Source organism: Schistocerca piceifrons, chromosome X (assembly GCF_021461385.2).
Source record: "Schistocerca piceifrons isolate TAMUIC-IGC-003096 chromosome X, iqSchPice1.1, whole genome shotgun sequence".
NCBI lineage: Eukaryota > Metazoa > Arthropoda > Insecta > Orthoptera > Acrididae > Schistocerca > Schistocerca piceifrons.
In genome coordinates, this window is record NC_060149.1 from 53,596,528 (window position 1) to 53,613,961 (window position 17,434).

General features: G+C 37.5%; 1 protein-coding gene across 1 annotated transcript in view; it reads right to left on the minus strand.

The window, feature by feature from the left end:
- Positions 1–17,434, minus strand: part of LOC124722172 — an 830,020-nt gene that overhangs the window by 95,817 nt on the left and 716,769 nt on the right. Inside the window, exon 64 of the mRNA XM_047247373.1 lies at positions 11,550–11,679. Within this exon, the coding sequence (XP_047103329.1) occupies positions 11,550–11,679 (130 nt within the window). The remainder of the gene's footprint in view (positions 1–11,549; positions 11,680–17,434) is intronic.

The following is a 17,434-nucleotide window of genomic DNA, read 5'->3' on the forward strand; positions in this document are numbered from 1 at the left end:
CATTGCCATTTTTCCTCTTCACACTGAAATTCATGGCATTAGTTTTCCTTATGTTCAGTATCACTTTATTGCTTATTGACTAATCATAAACCTCCTTGAGAGTTTCATTCGCTTTCTCAGCAAGTAGTTCTCTGGTTTTCTCAGTGACTATAATATTCCTGTCATCAGCGAAGAGAATTTTTTCACTATGAGTAATACTACTGGGAAAGTCATTGATGTATATCATGAACAGTATTGGTCCTAATATGCTACCTTGCGGAACCCCTATATTAATGTATTTTGATTCTGATAAGTGTTTTACTAAATGTTTAGATATATTTGAAGTATATGTTATCTCTACTCTTTGTACCCTATCTGTTGGGTATGCTCGAAATACACATATATTTGCAGACTTATAGTTAGAGACAATCATTAGATTTACTCATGGTATACAATTTCTTCTTGTACAAATAACTTATTAAATAATGTAATGCCACACCGCTCACTCATATCTCACTATCAGCCACTGCACACACTAAACACACATTGTTTCATAATACATCACTCACTACACACTCTCTCACACACACACACACACACACACACACACACACACACACACACACACACACATTGGTGGTCTCTGGACCATTTTCTGTACCACAACTTCCCATTTGCTACTCTGAAAAACTAAGTCAGCATCCCTCCATAATGAGATAGATGTTGACCTGAGAAAGGGGAAGAGGTGTTAGTATTGTGCTGTGCATAGCTTGGGGGTAAGTATTTATAGAAAGGAAAGAAGAAGGAAAGAAAACATAAAGTGAAGGTGTTATATGGAATGCTGGATGTTTCATAATCATTATTATTGTTATTTATTTATATAACATTTTTTATCAAACCCCTAGTCTGTTTTATCTAATTAATCCTTCAATGTATAAAATGCATTGCATAACAGGTACTTTTTAGCTGCCTTTTCAAATAAGTGCATTTTTGCAATTTCTTTAATCTCTTTTGGTAATTTATTGTATAGTTTTATTCCTTGGTAGAAAATGCTGTTTTAAGTTTATGTTTATTTTTTCTTGGTAAATGTAAGTTGAGTCTATCTCTTGTTGCATGGTCATGGACAGAGCTGTTTTTGCAGTAATTACCAATGTTAGTTTTGATGTGTACAACTGACTGGTAAATAGAAATTTTGCATTTGTTGCACAGTCTATAGAGGTGCCATCTACATTTAATTAAACATTGCCATTTTTCCTCTTCACACTGAAATTCATGGCATTAGTTTTCCTTATGTTCAGTATCACTTTATTGCTTATTGACTAATCATAAACCTCCTTGAGAGTTTCATTCGCTTTCTCAGCAAGTAGTTCTCTGGTTTTCTCAGTGACTATAATATTCCTGTCATCAGCGAAGAGAATTTTTTCACTATGAGTAATACTACTGGGAAAGTCATTGATGTATATCATGAACAGTATTGGTCCTAATATGCTACCTTGCGGAACCCCTATATTAATGTATTTTGATTCTGATAAGTGTTTTACTAAATGTTTAGATATATTTGAAGTATATGTTATCTCTACTCTTTGTACCCTATCTGTTGGGTATGCTCGAAACCAGTCATTAGCTACCCCTCTTATTCCTAATACTTCTACTTTATTTAATAGAATCTTGTGTTCAACTGTATCAAACACTTAGAAAGATCCAAAAATATGCCTGTGACACACTCATCTTTATCAAAAGCATCAAGTACAACTTTTGTGAATTCTACTATGGCTGACTCTGTATTTTTGCCACTTTGGAAACCAAACTGTGGTTCACATAAAAGATTGTATTTATTCAGGTAATTTACTAATCTGTCTTTCATACTTGCTTCTATTATTTTTGAGAATGCTGACAGCAGGGAAATGGGACAGTAATTTTTTATGTCTTCTGCATTACCTTTCGTAAGCAAAGGTACAACTCTTGCCTGTTTTAACTGCTCTGGAAATGTCCCCGATGTGAAGGATCCATTTATTATATTTGTTAAGGGGTCTTGTATAATCCCTATGCATCATTTCAGTACAAACATTGGTACTTCTTCTAAGCCTACAGACTTTTTATTTTTTAGTTTTTGAACAGTCTTATTGACTTCATTCTCTGTGGTTGGAAGTAACATCATTGTATTTAGTGCAATATTATTTACAGGTGTTATATTTGTTTTGGGGAATTTTTGCTGTAACTTCTCTGTAATACTTGAAAAATGCTCGTTTACATAGTTTGTTAAATGTTGTGGATCATTTATTACCTTATCCCCCTCCCTTAGCAGTATGTTATTCTGCGATTGTTTGCCTCTCCCGTTTCCTTTTTTATAACCTCCCAGACTGATTTGCTTTTATTCTCTGCATTATATATTATTTTGTCATTAAATGACTTTTTGCAGCAATCAGCACCTTCCTACAGATCTTTTTGTACCTGTGATAGAAATTTAAGAATTCTGGATCATTGCGAATCTTTTTCATGGAACTGAGGTGTTTAAGTGTTTAGGAGGACTTCTTAATACCTACTGTCATCCATCTGTTTTTGTGAGATGTTGATACAGACATGCATACCTTTGGAAATGCCTTTTCAAAGCTCAATTTAAATAATGAGGAAATTTTAGAGAATTTCATTATCACATTGGTTTCCTTATACACTTCATCCCAACTTTGTTTCTCAAGCTCTTTTGAAAAATCTTTTATTTTGATTTCTGATCGATGTTGTTTATAGGTTTGTAGTTTAGGGAATGATTCGATGCCTGATTTTACTGTTGTTATTTGACAGAGATGGTCTGATAGTCCGAGATCTTTTACAGCTACATCACATTTTTCCCTGTCCATATTTGTGGCCGCATGGTCAATTACTGATGCAGTCACTTTAGTAACCCTTGTTGCACTATTGACCGATAGGGACATGCCAAAACTTTGAAGGATGTTTATGAAGGTGTTGTTGGATTCATTTATGATATCAGTGTTGATGTTAATGTCCCCACACAGAATTATGTTGACCTTTATACTTGAGACTTTATCTGCAACTTCTGTTAATTTATCAAAAAAAGTGTCCACACTACCACTGGGAGATCTATACATGCACAAAATGATTAATTTCTTGGTGATATAAAGCCCTGTTAATTCAATAGCTGATATTTCAAAGTGTTTGTCTTCACTTATGGTACTGAGGTCATGTCTTGATTTGAACTGTGTTCCTTTTCTGATATAAATGCATGATCCTGCACCCCTTGAAGTAGTTCTGCAGTAAGAGTTTGCTTTTTCATACAATTATAATACTACATGTTGGATTTCTGTGTCTCTACACTAGTGCTCAGTAATACAAACTACTGTGTAGTTCAAAGATTTGAGCTCAACTTCTAAGAGTTGTATTTCATTTTTTATTGATTGCATGTTTTGATGGAGGATTGTTAAGTCTGTGAAATGCCCCCCGTTACTCTTTCCAATGGTTTGTTTTTCTTTGTGATATCTGGTTTATGTGATACTTGAAGTGTTAAAATCTGTTTTGTAAGTGTTTTTTTCAGTATTTTTTAAACTGCTGGAGATACTCTTTAGGCAGTGGATACCTGTTGTCTGGATTTATCCTAAAAAGGACCTACTTCTCCTACTTATGACAACAGGTATTTGACTACGTGTGGCCCGAGATCCACCCCCTATACTTTCATGAATCAGATGTACCAATCTTCCCTTCCCAGTCCTGTTTAGGTGTAGGCCATGGCTAGTGAAACCCCATCTGTTGATAGTCCCCACAAGCACCAGAGAAACGTAAGCAAGTTGGCTGTTCAGAGCCATCCCGAACCCCACACTGATTTGCCTCACAGCTCCATCAAGGTGTGGTCGATCATGATGCCGGAACAGCTCGACAAAGTGTATGTTGGTGCCAAGAGTCAGGGAAGCTATCTTGTACAGGTCACCACCTATGTCATATGCCCTATCCCTGTCCAAACTGTTTCCCGCCCCACCCACTATAACTACATGGTCCTCTTTTGTAAAGTCCTTACATAAAGACCCTAGGTCCTCTATCACATGACTTAGCCCTGACCACCCACTACCACTACATGGTCCTCTTTTGTAAAGTCCTTACATAAAGACCCTAGGACCTCTATCACATGACTTAGCCCTGCATTTGGCTTGGAGATACTGGTGGCCTGGTACACTGTCCCTAACCTTTCCTGTAACTGAGGGCCTACACCTCACTCATGGGTACTACCTGGCATCAGCACTTTCTTGTTCCTAGCACTTTGTACATTCCTAGGCTTCTTGGCCTCGGTTGAAGTGTGCTGCACATTTGCTCCTCATTCTACCTGAGGCTCTTCTCCATTTAACTATGGCAGTGGTAGATACCTGTTTCTGATGTTGATGACAAAATTGTCAGATCACACTCTCTTTCTTTCTAGCCTCCTACCAGCTGCCAGTTCCCAACCACCCTTCTCCCCCCTCTCTCCCTTGATCCTTATGAGTTCCTTCCTTGCTTTCTCCAACTGTGCCTGAAGGGTGCAGATTTTCCTTTCCTGTTCCCCTATCAAAATGTTCCTACTTCATACTCTGCAGTTCCAGGAGAAAGCCTCTTCTGTTCTCCCAACATTCTCCCCACTGCATCCCCCATAGTGAAAATATTTCCTACAAGATTGGCAACAAATCCCTCTACTTACTACCCTATAACAGCTCCCATATTTCTCACTCATGGTCAGTTTTGAAAGAATAATTAAGTTTAAAGAATGTTTTAAATTTGTCAAGGATGTGAGATTGGCAGTGTGTAAACAAGAAACAACGCAAAGGTCTTATGTGCAGTGGTTGTTGTTTTTGTACTGATTTAAAGATACAATGACAGAAGAATGAATTTGTAATTACTTTGCTTTTAGAGAATTTATGTTATCAGGCATGTTTGGTCAGGTTTTTAAACATTTATCACTCAGAAAATTTAGGACTAGATAGCGTTTATCTAGTAAACAATATGAAATGTGTTAGTTAAATATGATTTAGCAATGTTTAATTACACTTTCATTGCAACAATAGACTCTAATAAACTAGTAGCTGTCTTTGTTAAATTAATTTTGCACTATCAAGAAAACTTGAATGGAATTTTTTGTGTTTATGTCACTCAAAATTTCGGGTTATGTAGTGATTCTCGGGACTTTGCCTAAAGAACAAGTTTTTTCAAGAAAAAACTCTGCTGTGATGCTAATATTCAGTTGTGTAACAAGAACGGACACTACAGCAAGTGTACAAAACAAAGAAAATTAAAATTTGACACTATTAAATAAGTGGACGAAGAAAATACCTGTGATCTCACTCAGTGGTTTGTCATGGCCTGAAAGGCCTCTGTCAATTGTTTTTGTAATATAAATAACAAGTAATAACTCACTCAATAGTAAGGGTATGTAGTTGCCAACAGATACATAAAAGAGAGTAAAAACTATCTAGCTTTCTGATGAATTCCTGAAGAATGTGGCAACTCTACTTTCCTCCTCTATGAAAGTGAGGTGCTGACCTAAACCCTGTGACACTTTACACATCTACACCAATGATCACACAATGTTCAGAGGGGTGGAAAATGTCAGCTAGATTTGATGGTTTTAATTCATCAATACAGATAAGCAATCCATTAATTTTACTCCCCAGTCCCTGAAAATCCTGATGCAACGAGGGAAGCTTTGCAGTTCATACTGACTGGGATATAATTATGTGGAAATAAAATGTCTAGTGATTGTCAAAAGTTTTCCATTCACAGCTGTTTTTAGTTGTGCTAGCAGTAATAGGAGTGTTTTATTCATCCATGGATCACTTTTGCAAGGATATTGGATACAGTATGCCACAGTGTTACAGTCCAAATAAGAAAGAAAAAAAAAACATGTCATATCTACATGGATTTACATGTTTACAGGTATAGTTTGACAAGTATGATAAAACTGTGTTGTTTAGTTTATTTTTCAAAATGAAAATTAGATTCAATAAGAACCTCTGTTGAAACTTGGTACCTTTCTTTCATCTCTTCTCAAAAAGCTGGAAAGCTGACAACTGTAACCAATGGTATTTTATATCTCATGACAGTGACTTCCTCACCATATGAGACTGACCATGATGAATGAGAAAATGTACAAATTTAACACTAGAATGTCTTTATTTTAATATTATCTTTACCAGGTCACACTCTATTTTGTACTGTTCGTACTACTGCCTAGCCCATCCGCTATAACCATGGTGACTTCTTCACTGAAATCTTTAGAAATTAATCCTAAATCCTCTGACACTGGTGACCTAACAATTAATTATAATAAAACTAAAATAATCTATAATCAACATGTCAGCAACAAAATATTATAAATTAACAATGAAGTCATATAAAACCAGATGATGAGCTATTGTATGCAGATAGTTGAACAGAATGAATTGATGGGGAAATAAATAAATTAACAGAAGAGTAAAATGGTCTGTGATGACTTGTTGTACTGAATAGTACTGTCAAAACTAAACTGTCATTATGTCTGTGATGGATAGTTTACAATAAGTATGTACTACCAATTTTGAATTATGCCAGTAAAACAAAGACTTTCATTGCAAAAACAATTCAAAAACTGTGGTTTCCTCAGAGAGCAATGGGGATGAGGGATGTATATTAATAACAACTTGGAAAGACAGCAAAATAAAGAAAATTATCACAGAACAAACTGGAGTGAAAGGTGTAGTTATAATGATAATGAAAACAGAATGGAGTTGAGGGAGAGATGTGGCCCAGAAAGTAAATGTAAGGTAGACCATAAAATTTTTTTTGCTGGATTCCTAGAGATAAGGGAAGATTAATACGATGACTCATGGGAACATTGGTGTATGGCATTTGAAAACATTTAGGAGGATTTGTGGCATCTATTGCTGAAAGATGCAATGTATGGAAAACCTTGTATGACTTTATGCAACAGTGGAAGTCAAATGCCTGGTGATAATGATGATCATGGACTTGAAACACTGTCATCAGTGTGTGTCCTGAAGAGATAAAAACATTCTTTTGTGAGTACTTATAAAAAACAGTTTTAAGCTAAAAAGAGCTAGTCCAAGAACTTTCCACAAACAGAGAAAAAAAGCATTCACCTTCACATCTGGTATCCATATTTTATTTATTTATTTATTTATTTATTTTTCTTTGAACTGTTATGCATAATAGATGATGTGTCAAATACAACACCAAATATGCACACACACACACACACACACACACACACACACGCACACACACACTTAGGCTTCACCACCATATTTCCAAGGCAATGGCACAATTACAGCATTGAGGGATGCTATTAACTACACCTATAGAATTAAATTTTAAGCCTTCAAATGACATTCTAATGCTCTGACTTTATCTTATCTTCCCGTGGCATAAGACGAGAATTTTGATACCTCAGCAGACATATATTGCCTGCAACAAGATCAGCTTCCAACATGTGTCGCAAACCTGCCACTAAATTCTCAACCCAATGAACATACTACAGCACAGTAGGTCCCATAGTGAATTTACATCTTTACATGAGATGGATGACTCCATAGTTTCTAATCATGTCAAGCAAACCTACAAAATTATTTCCTCCTCCCATTATTAAAAAAAGTATAACATGATGGTCCCCACACTTTCCCCAAAAAATGAGACTAGTTTGTTAGCCCTGATTGCTGCAACTCCAGGTTTAGCTCTCCTGTAGGAGGCACACTGAAGAATGCAATGGGCCAGACAATTTCTTCTACCTGGTAATGAATACAGACATCAAAAAAAATATTCAGCCAGCTCTGGATGTGAGTCTGACATCAGCCAGCACTATAACAGCCACTAGTGCGCCAAATCTTAGCCCCTACACATGGTTTCTGGGACTACATCCACAAAAAATTTTAAGTGATAGTTTACAATCTGAGGCTGACATGTCTCTCTTCTTTTGCAGATTGGATGACATTCACCATATTCTATCATCTCCATAAGATCCATCATCAAAAGGAACAGGTGAGCAACTCATGCAAATCTTAAGGTTACACATGACCATTATCACTAAGAAGAGTCTGGCTGAGACTCTACACAGGAACCAAACAAGGATGGAATTCTGCCTTCTCTTTCCAGAGGATCAGAAATATCCAGTGTGTGCTCATATGCAGATACTGCCATTAATCCAGATGAAGGTACACTGATGGTGATGATGCAGATATCACTTGGAATACTACAGTGCCACGTCATCAAGATGTTACTTCCTCTCTGATGGGCCATCCATAATGGCAAGGGCCAGACCATTACAACATTGGCAGTCAGGGAGCACATTGAGTGTACTCTCACACCAAGAGAAGCACTACCACCACCGACATCACCTCCTCTTTGGGTGACTGTAGCTCATTTCCAAAGATGGAGATGGTAAATGAAGTGTCGTGTGGCTAGGGCCTCCCATTAGTTAGACCAGTCACCTGGTGCAAATCTTTTTAGTTGACACCACATCAGCAACTTGCATGTCAATGGTGATGAGATGATGATGAAGGCAACACAACACCCAGTCCCTGAGGCGAGAGAAACTCTGACCCAGGCAGGAATCAAACCCTAAACCCCTTTGCATGGCATTCCGTCATGCTGACCCCTCAGCTATGGCAGCGGAATAGATGGTAAATCAATCACCCACATAACACCACCATAAGTACTTACTGAGGACATCATTCACCTCTACATCCTACTGGAAAACCATTGCCATTGAGCATGGCTGGCCTGCCAGGATTAGTAGCAGCACTGGAAACATTGCATTCCAGTCACACTTATCATTGTTGTGGGATAAGGGAGCTAATTCAAACTGTTCTCAAGCCAAATGATGCTAAATTGTTGCAGCTGCATTGAACTGTCCACAGAAACACAACTGTAGGCTGCTACCCTGTGAGAGGGAGCTGGGGCTTGTTTCACTGCACAGTTCCTAGCCATCTGGTAGCCAGATTCTAGTTTGTGTATGCTCATGGCCATCTGCCACTATATCGTGCTCACACTCTGTGCTGAAATTCTTTTCCCACTGTTAAAATAGTTACTTTTGGTCCTAGTTCTACACTAAGTGAATTGGTAGTTCTATCTTTAGTGTTGTCAAGCATGGTCCACATGGCTGTGGATGCCCATGAAAGGTCAAAATTACTATTCTGCAGATTCTGCAATCATCGAATTGGGTGGGAAAAGGCAAATAATGTCCAGAAACACGTTAAATCAGAGACACATTCACTTCACTGATGGTAATATGATGCTGTTTTTCAACTGAACAATAATGTTTTGAAAGCTTAAATAAGCCAAAGGAAGAAAACAGAGGCCACAGTGGAAAAAAAAACCGTTGAAGTTTTTGAAAAAGCAATCTTTCCAGTCATAAAGTTCACAATCAGCACTTTTTTAACAGTAAATTTCAAATAACTAAATCTTCACTTGCTTTCATCTACTTAGCATGACAATCTTTTAAATTTGTGCCCCTAATCAATCATTTATTTTTTATTCAGTATAGATGAAAATTTGGACAAAACTAGACATGAATTTTGCAAAACATAGATGCGAATTTTACCAAAAATATGTCCTACAGTCCCTAAATATAGTATACCTTGTCTATTTCAGCTTTGTATTTGAAATTAGACACTATAAAGACATAATTTTATAAGGGGTAAAGGCACATGCTTTGACGGGTGATTGTATTTGCGATTCTGGACAAAAAACTTCAGACAGGCAAATGCACAATTCCAAATGGTTTCTGAGACAACACATTTCATGTTCATTGTTATTTATTTATGTATTATTCAAATATTGTCATTTTTTACAATGTACCACAGTAGTGTATGGGGTGTTACTGAAGATTTTCAATATTCTCATGCTGTCTTCACAGAAACTATTAGTCATAGAGAAGAAATGAATAGGACCTTTTTGTATGAAATGTAATGTAGTTTAATTTTGCACTGCAACAACTTTCACTGGAGGGAACGTTTTCAAGCTATCCAAGAAAAACATCCAAAAAGTTATTCAAGAAAAACTTAGCAATGTTATATTAAATGTGTTCTATCACAGAAACCATTCAAAATAGACCATATGTCTATATGAAGGTTTTTTTTTTTCAGAACTGCCAATACTTGATCCTGTATTGTGATTAGGACAACTAGAGAATTTCAATTTATAGAATCAGCATACTTACTGAAAGTTATAAAACAATCTGTATATACAATGTAGTAAATATATACAATGAAGTAAATATTTTATAGATTATGCATTGACTATGGGTGGACTGCACACATTCACATAGTTTTTGTGTTTACCATGGTGTTGAGACATCAAGCTTCTAAATAAAAGCATTGTGTATAAATTTGCTTGTAGGCAGATTGCACTTGTTAAAAGGAAGTTGTCAAGACCTTGCCAATGGCCTTGCCATAGTGGTAACAACGGTTCCCATCAGATCACTGAAGTTAAGCACTGTCAAGCGGGGTACCCTCCGCCCTTGTGAGGCAAAACTGAGGAACTACTTGATTGAGAAGTAGCATCTCCAGGGTCAAAAACAGACATATGGCTGGGAGAGTGGTGTGATGACCACATTCCCCTCCATATCTGCATCCAATGATGCCTATGGGCTGAGGATGACATAGCAGCCAGTCAATAGTCAATACTGTTGGGCCTCCATGGCCTGTTTGGGAGGAGGTCTTTTTTTTTTTTTTTCTTCTTTTTTTTTCTCCTGCTCCCCCCCCCCCCCCCCCCCCCCAAGGCCTTAATGAAGGCATCATGGTTGCCAGTTGTATAGTGTGAGTCTTTATGTACTTCTGTGGGACATAATGTTACAGAGACAAGAATCAATATTGATTGAATAAGAACCGTGCGATGTAAAATAATGCTACTGCTGATGGTTAACAGTCTTGTTCATAGCTGTTTACCAATAAAGTTATATGTTATATACATTGTACTGAATGGGCTCCCATTGTTTTGATTACACTATAATCAATTTACATAAAAAACTAAATCTCTTAAATTATCATGCCACTAACTTATGTCCTTACCTCTCTTGAGCCAACTGACTGCAATAGTAATTGGAAACATCCCAGTACTTAAAAACCTAATTACCCACTGCATAACTGGCAACTTCCCTATAAACTGTAAAGAATTGTCTTGAGAAACACTTAGCTTTGATTGGTACAGCTACACCTAAACACTATAATATACATGCCAGATGATACTTTTTTTTTACACCATATTCAAAAAGTATTCCCAGTTTACTCATTGATGACATGTAAGGAGAATGATTGCTCATATGCCTCTGCACAAGCTGTTATTTGTTAATCCCTCAACCCTTCCCCACCAGAGTTTAAAGACACGATGTGAAGGACACTTTAAAAATATTAGTGGAATTCCCATTGAGTACTGTTTATTGGTAGTATTTGAAAGATATTAGGTTTACCTCTCATTTCTAATACTCTTGAAAACTAATTAATTTTAAATTATGGAAATTTGGTTCTTTTTCATGTGTCATACAATCTTCTTTGTGTGCCCATTATTTTTCAAACCTGATGGAAAATTTATTACATTTTAGCACTTACCTTTGAATGGAGGCAGCCAGTTTGATGGGTCAATAAGTGACTTGTATTCATAATAGAGTGTCCAGAATGTCGTGTTTGATGTTGAGAAATAGTTTTGCATATCGCTTAACTTCTTATACTCTGGAATCTCCTGAAACATAGAGTTGATAAATGAAAGATGTTACAGCAGTTTATTATAGAGACATTTAAAGTATAATCTTATTGACATTAATTTATCAATATGATACTCACACAAATACAATGAAAATTCCAAAATGAGATAACAATCTGTTACTACCAATCCAATGGAGTAGTTTTACATACCACAGTTATATTACTATCTGTATAAATCCCAAACTGATTTTTTTTCTTTATCAGTAAACTCTTCCCAGCAAGAAATGAGTAAACCCCCAATTGTTTACAGAATCAAACTCCCATGTATAAAACAGCTTTAAATAACTGACTACTTTCTAAATGAGTTGATGTGTTAAATATTTGACTTTAAGCATGTAAGTGAGAAGAAGTTTAGGAAATGTTTGAAATTATGCTTAAAGTTCATTGTAAGTCACTAAGTGCTCTTATTATGAAACACTGGATGAATGCAGTCAAGGAACTTTTACTTCATTTTAAGTAGAAGCTAGTTTTTCAAGCACCTTAATATTTATGGTGTCATATCTCCTGAACTATGTGTCATACAATGATATAATTTTACATGTGTGTTCAGTAATACATGTAGATTCTGTGTGCAAAGAGTGTTGCAAATATAATTAGTAGTGAAGATATAATAAATTAAAACATTATGTTTGATGCTGAAGTCTTACTGAACACCATTTTAAGCAAATTGTAGTTTTCACACATCTAAGTATTTATGACATCATTTCTCCTGAACTGTCTGTCATACACCTGTTATATTTTTGTAAGTACATTTATTGGTATATGTGGTTACTGCCTGCAAATTGTGTTGCAAGTAGAGTCATTGGTAAAGAAGTAATAAATTAAAATGTCATGCCTAATATGACCACTTTACTGTATGAAAAGAGAAAATGTATTAAGTGTAAAACTTTTTTCCTTTCACCTGTGAGAAAGAGATTTGGAAAGGTTTGAAATAATGTGTAATGATTTTTCGATGTCACCAAATGCTCCAGTTCTCAAATACCGGATGAATAAAGTCCAGATATTTGTGTGCTTTAAATTATGTTGCTTTGAGACAAACACACAGTTTCTAACTGTGATACTTCTCTTGTAAAACATGTGTGTGTGTAAAATGTTTAACATAAGATTATACCTCTTAATGAGTAGATTATGATAGCTTTTTAAATTTGGGCAATAATTATACAAAGTATTCAAAATCAAATTTTTTGTCCCTGGAAACCTGCAACTGGTACCAAGTTCCAGGTTCTAGGATAGCCACTTAGTAATATAGATAAATCTCTCTTAAAATATAATATTTTAAGTACCATTTTAGATGTTCTGTTGTTTTAATTTTACTGTAATCACCATCCTTGATTTTCCAGTTACTTTATTTCTGTGGTGCAATACCTTAACTGTCACCATGACATGCATTATCATAAGATATCTGCAGAAATCATGTAGGCCATTCAACTATGAATTATGTTAACCTCGTTGTGTGTATTTGCATGTTTTAACTGTTTGTGTGTTGTGTTTGCACGGTATAGATTGGAAATCAGTTGACATTCACTTACATGCCTGTAGGGGTCTGTCTAAATTTCACTCCTAGGTTTGTCTGTGTACTAAACCAATAGATCAAGAATGAAGATTACTTGTGATGGATCTGAAAGAACTTCATAATATGTGACTACAGAATCAGTAAGAGCCTTTTCATGAATAAACTGTATATTCATAATTTTAATCTTTTGCTACTCATAAATTCAGAAAATAAAAAAATAAAAAATAAGAAATAAGACCAATTTATGAATGTACATACTTTGGGAAATATGCAGTGACAAGTATGGATGAAGGCCTTAAAAATATGAGAAGTGTCATAAAGTTGTTAACAAAACTGGTTTACTGCTCAGTAATACCAAGATTTCAAATAAGTTTTGCCATATTTCTATATTAGATAGTATTCATTATGGTAGTAGTTTACTCTTCTATGCATTAATGGTGACAGAAACTTTTCTCACAGAGGTACATATTTACACTTTTTGGTTGCATCAGTGAAGCTTACGAATAGTGGCATGACAGTTTGTAACAGGATAAATGAATCATAGCGTGTAGGCTTTCACGGCCGGCGTCTTCACTAATTAAAACTTCCGGGCTAACAGGACCTCCACGGCCTAGCAGCCAGTCGTAGACTCACCTCAGATGATGTTGCCCGCAGCTGGCAATGAAACGTCAGGGAGAAGTATTTCTACTATTGGACCACGGCCTCTTAGCCCGAAAGTTTTAATTAGTGAGGATAAATGAATGTTTGCACTTAAGAAAGGTACAGTAACAGATAATATGATTCCAGTAACTTGATAGAAGGTAGTGTTAGTGGTTACTCAGTGTGTATAGCTTCCAGTTTCAATGCCTATATCCACTGAGAGAACATAAAAAAGATTTTGTTGTCAGAACATAGAATTTCACTTTGAATTCTGGATGTAGATAAACTGCTTTATGAGCAATGTTTTTGTATCCTGTGTCACAGAGGAAAATTTCACTAGCCATACAAATCAAATTTTTGTTACCAGAGAGAGCTATCATTAAATAATGTGATATTCTACTAACAAACACTACTGTTAATTGTAGTAAATATAACTTCAGCACAGGCATTAAAATCTTAAATGCAGACATATTGTTATAAATCAGTTATTCTCAACAAAGGATGCATCATAAACCAATACAGAAACACAATATCAAAATCAGAAATTTATTCTTTCATTACATAAATATATAAGACCCGGATTTAATGCACAGGAGACTAGTCAATGTATGTAATATAAATAAGGTAAATATAGTGGCAAAGTTCTGAAAGAATGTAAATTGTTTAGGAGTAAAGGAGACCACCAGTGGCCTTGCTGCAGTGCTAACACCAGCTCCCATCAGATCACTGTCAGGCTTTGGCTTACACTAGAATGGGTGTCCATTTGGGTCTGCCAAGCTCTGTTGGAAAGCAGGATGTACTCAACCCTGATGGGCCAACTGATGAGTTACTTGATTGAGAAGTAGCAGCTCTGGCTGTAAAAAGTGACAATGGCTGGGACAACAGTGTGCTGACAACATGCCCTTCCAGATTCGCATCCAATGATGCCTATCAGCTGAGGATGACACGGTGGTTGGTTGGTACCATTGGGCCTTCCAAGGCCTGTTCGTATCGAGGAGAAAGGAGACCACACACTGAATAGTGAAAGCATTACAATCATATACAGGTACACACAAAAGAGAAACAAAATTTGCTAGCTTTCAGAAAAATCTTGTCCAGAGCTAGAGTACATACACAAACACACATGACACTGTGTGTCCAGCCGGCACTATGTAGAGGAACAGCTTTGTGTGTGTGTGTGTGTGTGTGTGTGTGTGTGTGTGTGTGTGTGTGTGTGTGTGTGTGTTTGTGTGTACTCTAGCTACAGAAAGGATTTATCCTGAAAGCTAGCAAGTTTTCTGACTCCTGCAGGAGTTCAGGTGAAGAGTAAATCTGCAGTGAATGGTGAATGATTATTGATTGTCATCAAGGTGCTTATATTTATATTTGTGTCGGGTCTGTTCTTTTGGACATGTCCAAAAGAACAGACACCTTACACAAACGAAAGCAATCTTTCTCTATCGTGTGTGCCTGTCACTGACTCAGCACTTCTAATATTCAGTGAGTAGTCTCCTTTACTTATAAATAATGTAAATGAGATACAAAGAAAGCATCACAAAACCATAAATTAATTTGCAACAATCAGTACAAGTATATTACACTATTCTCAAAAGAAAGTTTTACTGCCATTTAAAAATCACGTGTTTTAACACTTAACATTTTTGTACAAGGATGCCATATAATTTTTTTTCCCAGAAGATAATCAAATATGTTTATCACTTTACTCTACAAGTAAAGCTGTATTATTATTATTTAAAAGTTCTGTGTTTTAATAATGATACTTTGCACAAGGATAGCATCTAATTTTCCTTTCAGCAAACCTAATTGTGAAAGTCTTTTAATTTTAATTTATTATAAACTTTCGTAGCCATGTACTGTAGAGTCTAAGAGTACAGTTTTAATCTATAATATGGTAACATTAAATTAACTTTGTTTCTATCATATGTGTTGTGAAAATAGTTTCCTACAAATAATTCTGGATTGTTCTGTATGAAGATAAACAGTTCATAAATACAAGTACATGGAATAGTTGAGTCTTCAATAGGCACACGTGACAGAATGAAACTTCAACAGTTTTTGCATTAATCCTTTTTGAGGTAGTGTATTCACCTGACATAAAGTAGCTGTACACATTTACATACCTCTGTTTGCACGTGTGTGTGTGTGTGTGTGTGTGTGTGTGTGTGTGTGTGTGTGTGTGTGTGTGTGTTTGTGTGTCCTAGCTCAAAAAATTATTCATCCGATGGCTGGTGAAGATTCATTCTTTTATGTATGCCTGTACACAACTCAACATTACCACTATTTAGTAAGTTGTTTCCTTTACCACTAAATTATTTAAGTTCTACCAGAACTTTCCTTACAATATTTATACAGGGAATAGTTAAAATACACTCCTGGAAACGGAAAAAAGAACACATTGACACCGGTGTGTCAGACCCACCATACTTGCTCCGGACACTGCGAGAGGGCTGTACAAGCAATGATCACACGCACGGCACAGCGGACACACCAGGAACCGCGGTGTTGGCCGTCGAATGGCGCTAGCTGCGCAGCATTTGTGCACCGCCGCCGTCAGTGTCAGCCAGTTTGCCGTGGCATACGGAGCTCCATCACAGTCTTTAACACTGGTAGCATGCCGCGACAGCGTGGACGTGAACCGTATGTGCAGTTGACGGACTTTGAGCGAGGGCGTATAGTGGGCATGCGGGAGGCCGGGTGGACGTACCGCCGAATTGCTCAACACGTGGGGCGTGAGGTCTCCACAGTACATCGATGTTGTCGCCAATGGTCGGCGGAAGGTGCACGTGCCCGTCGACCTGGGACCGGACCGCAGCGACGCACGGATGCACGCCAAGACCGTAGGATCCTACGCAGTGCCGTAGGGGACCGCACCGCCACTTCGCAGCAAATTAGGGACACTGTTGCTCCTGGGGTATCGGCGAGGACCATTCGCAACCGTCTCCATGAAGCTGGGCTACGGTCCCGCACACCGTTAGGCCGTCTTCCGCTCACGCCCCGACATCGTGCAGCCCGCCTCCAGTGGTGTCGCGACAGGCGTGAATGGAGGGACGAATGGAGACGTGTCGTCTTCAGCGATGAGAGTCGCTTCTGCCTTGGTGCCAATGATGGTCGTATGCGTGTTTGGCGCCGTGCAGGTGAGCGCTACAATCAGGACTGCATACGACCGAGGCACACAGGGCCAACACCCGGCATCATGGTGTGGGAGCGATCTCCTACACTGGCCGTACACCACTGGTGATCGTCGAGGGGACACTGAATAGTGCACGGTACATCCAAACCGTCATCGAACCCATCATTCTACCATTCCTAGACCGGCAAGGGAACTTGCTGTTCCAACAGGACAATGCACGTCCGCATGTATCCCGTGCCACCCAACGTGCTCTAGAAGGTGTAAGTCAACTACCCTGGCCAGCAAGATCTCCGGATCTGTCCCCCATTGAGCATGTTTGGGACTGGATGAAGCGTCGTCTCACGCGGTCTGCACGTCCAGCACGAACACTGGTCCAACTGAGGTGCCAGGTGGAAATGGCATGGCAAGCCGTTCCACAGGACTACATCCAGCATCTCTACGATCGTCTCC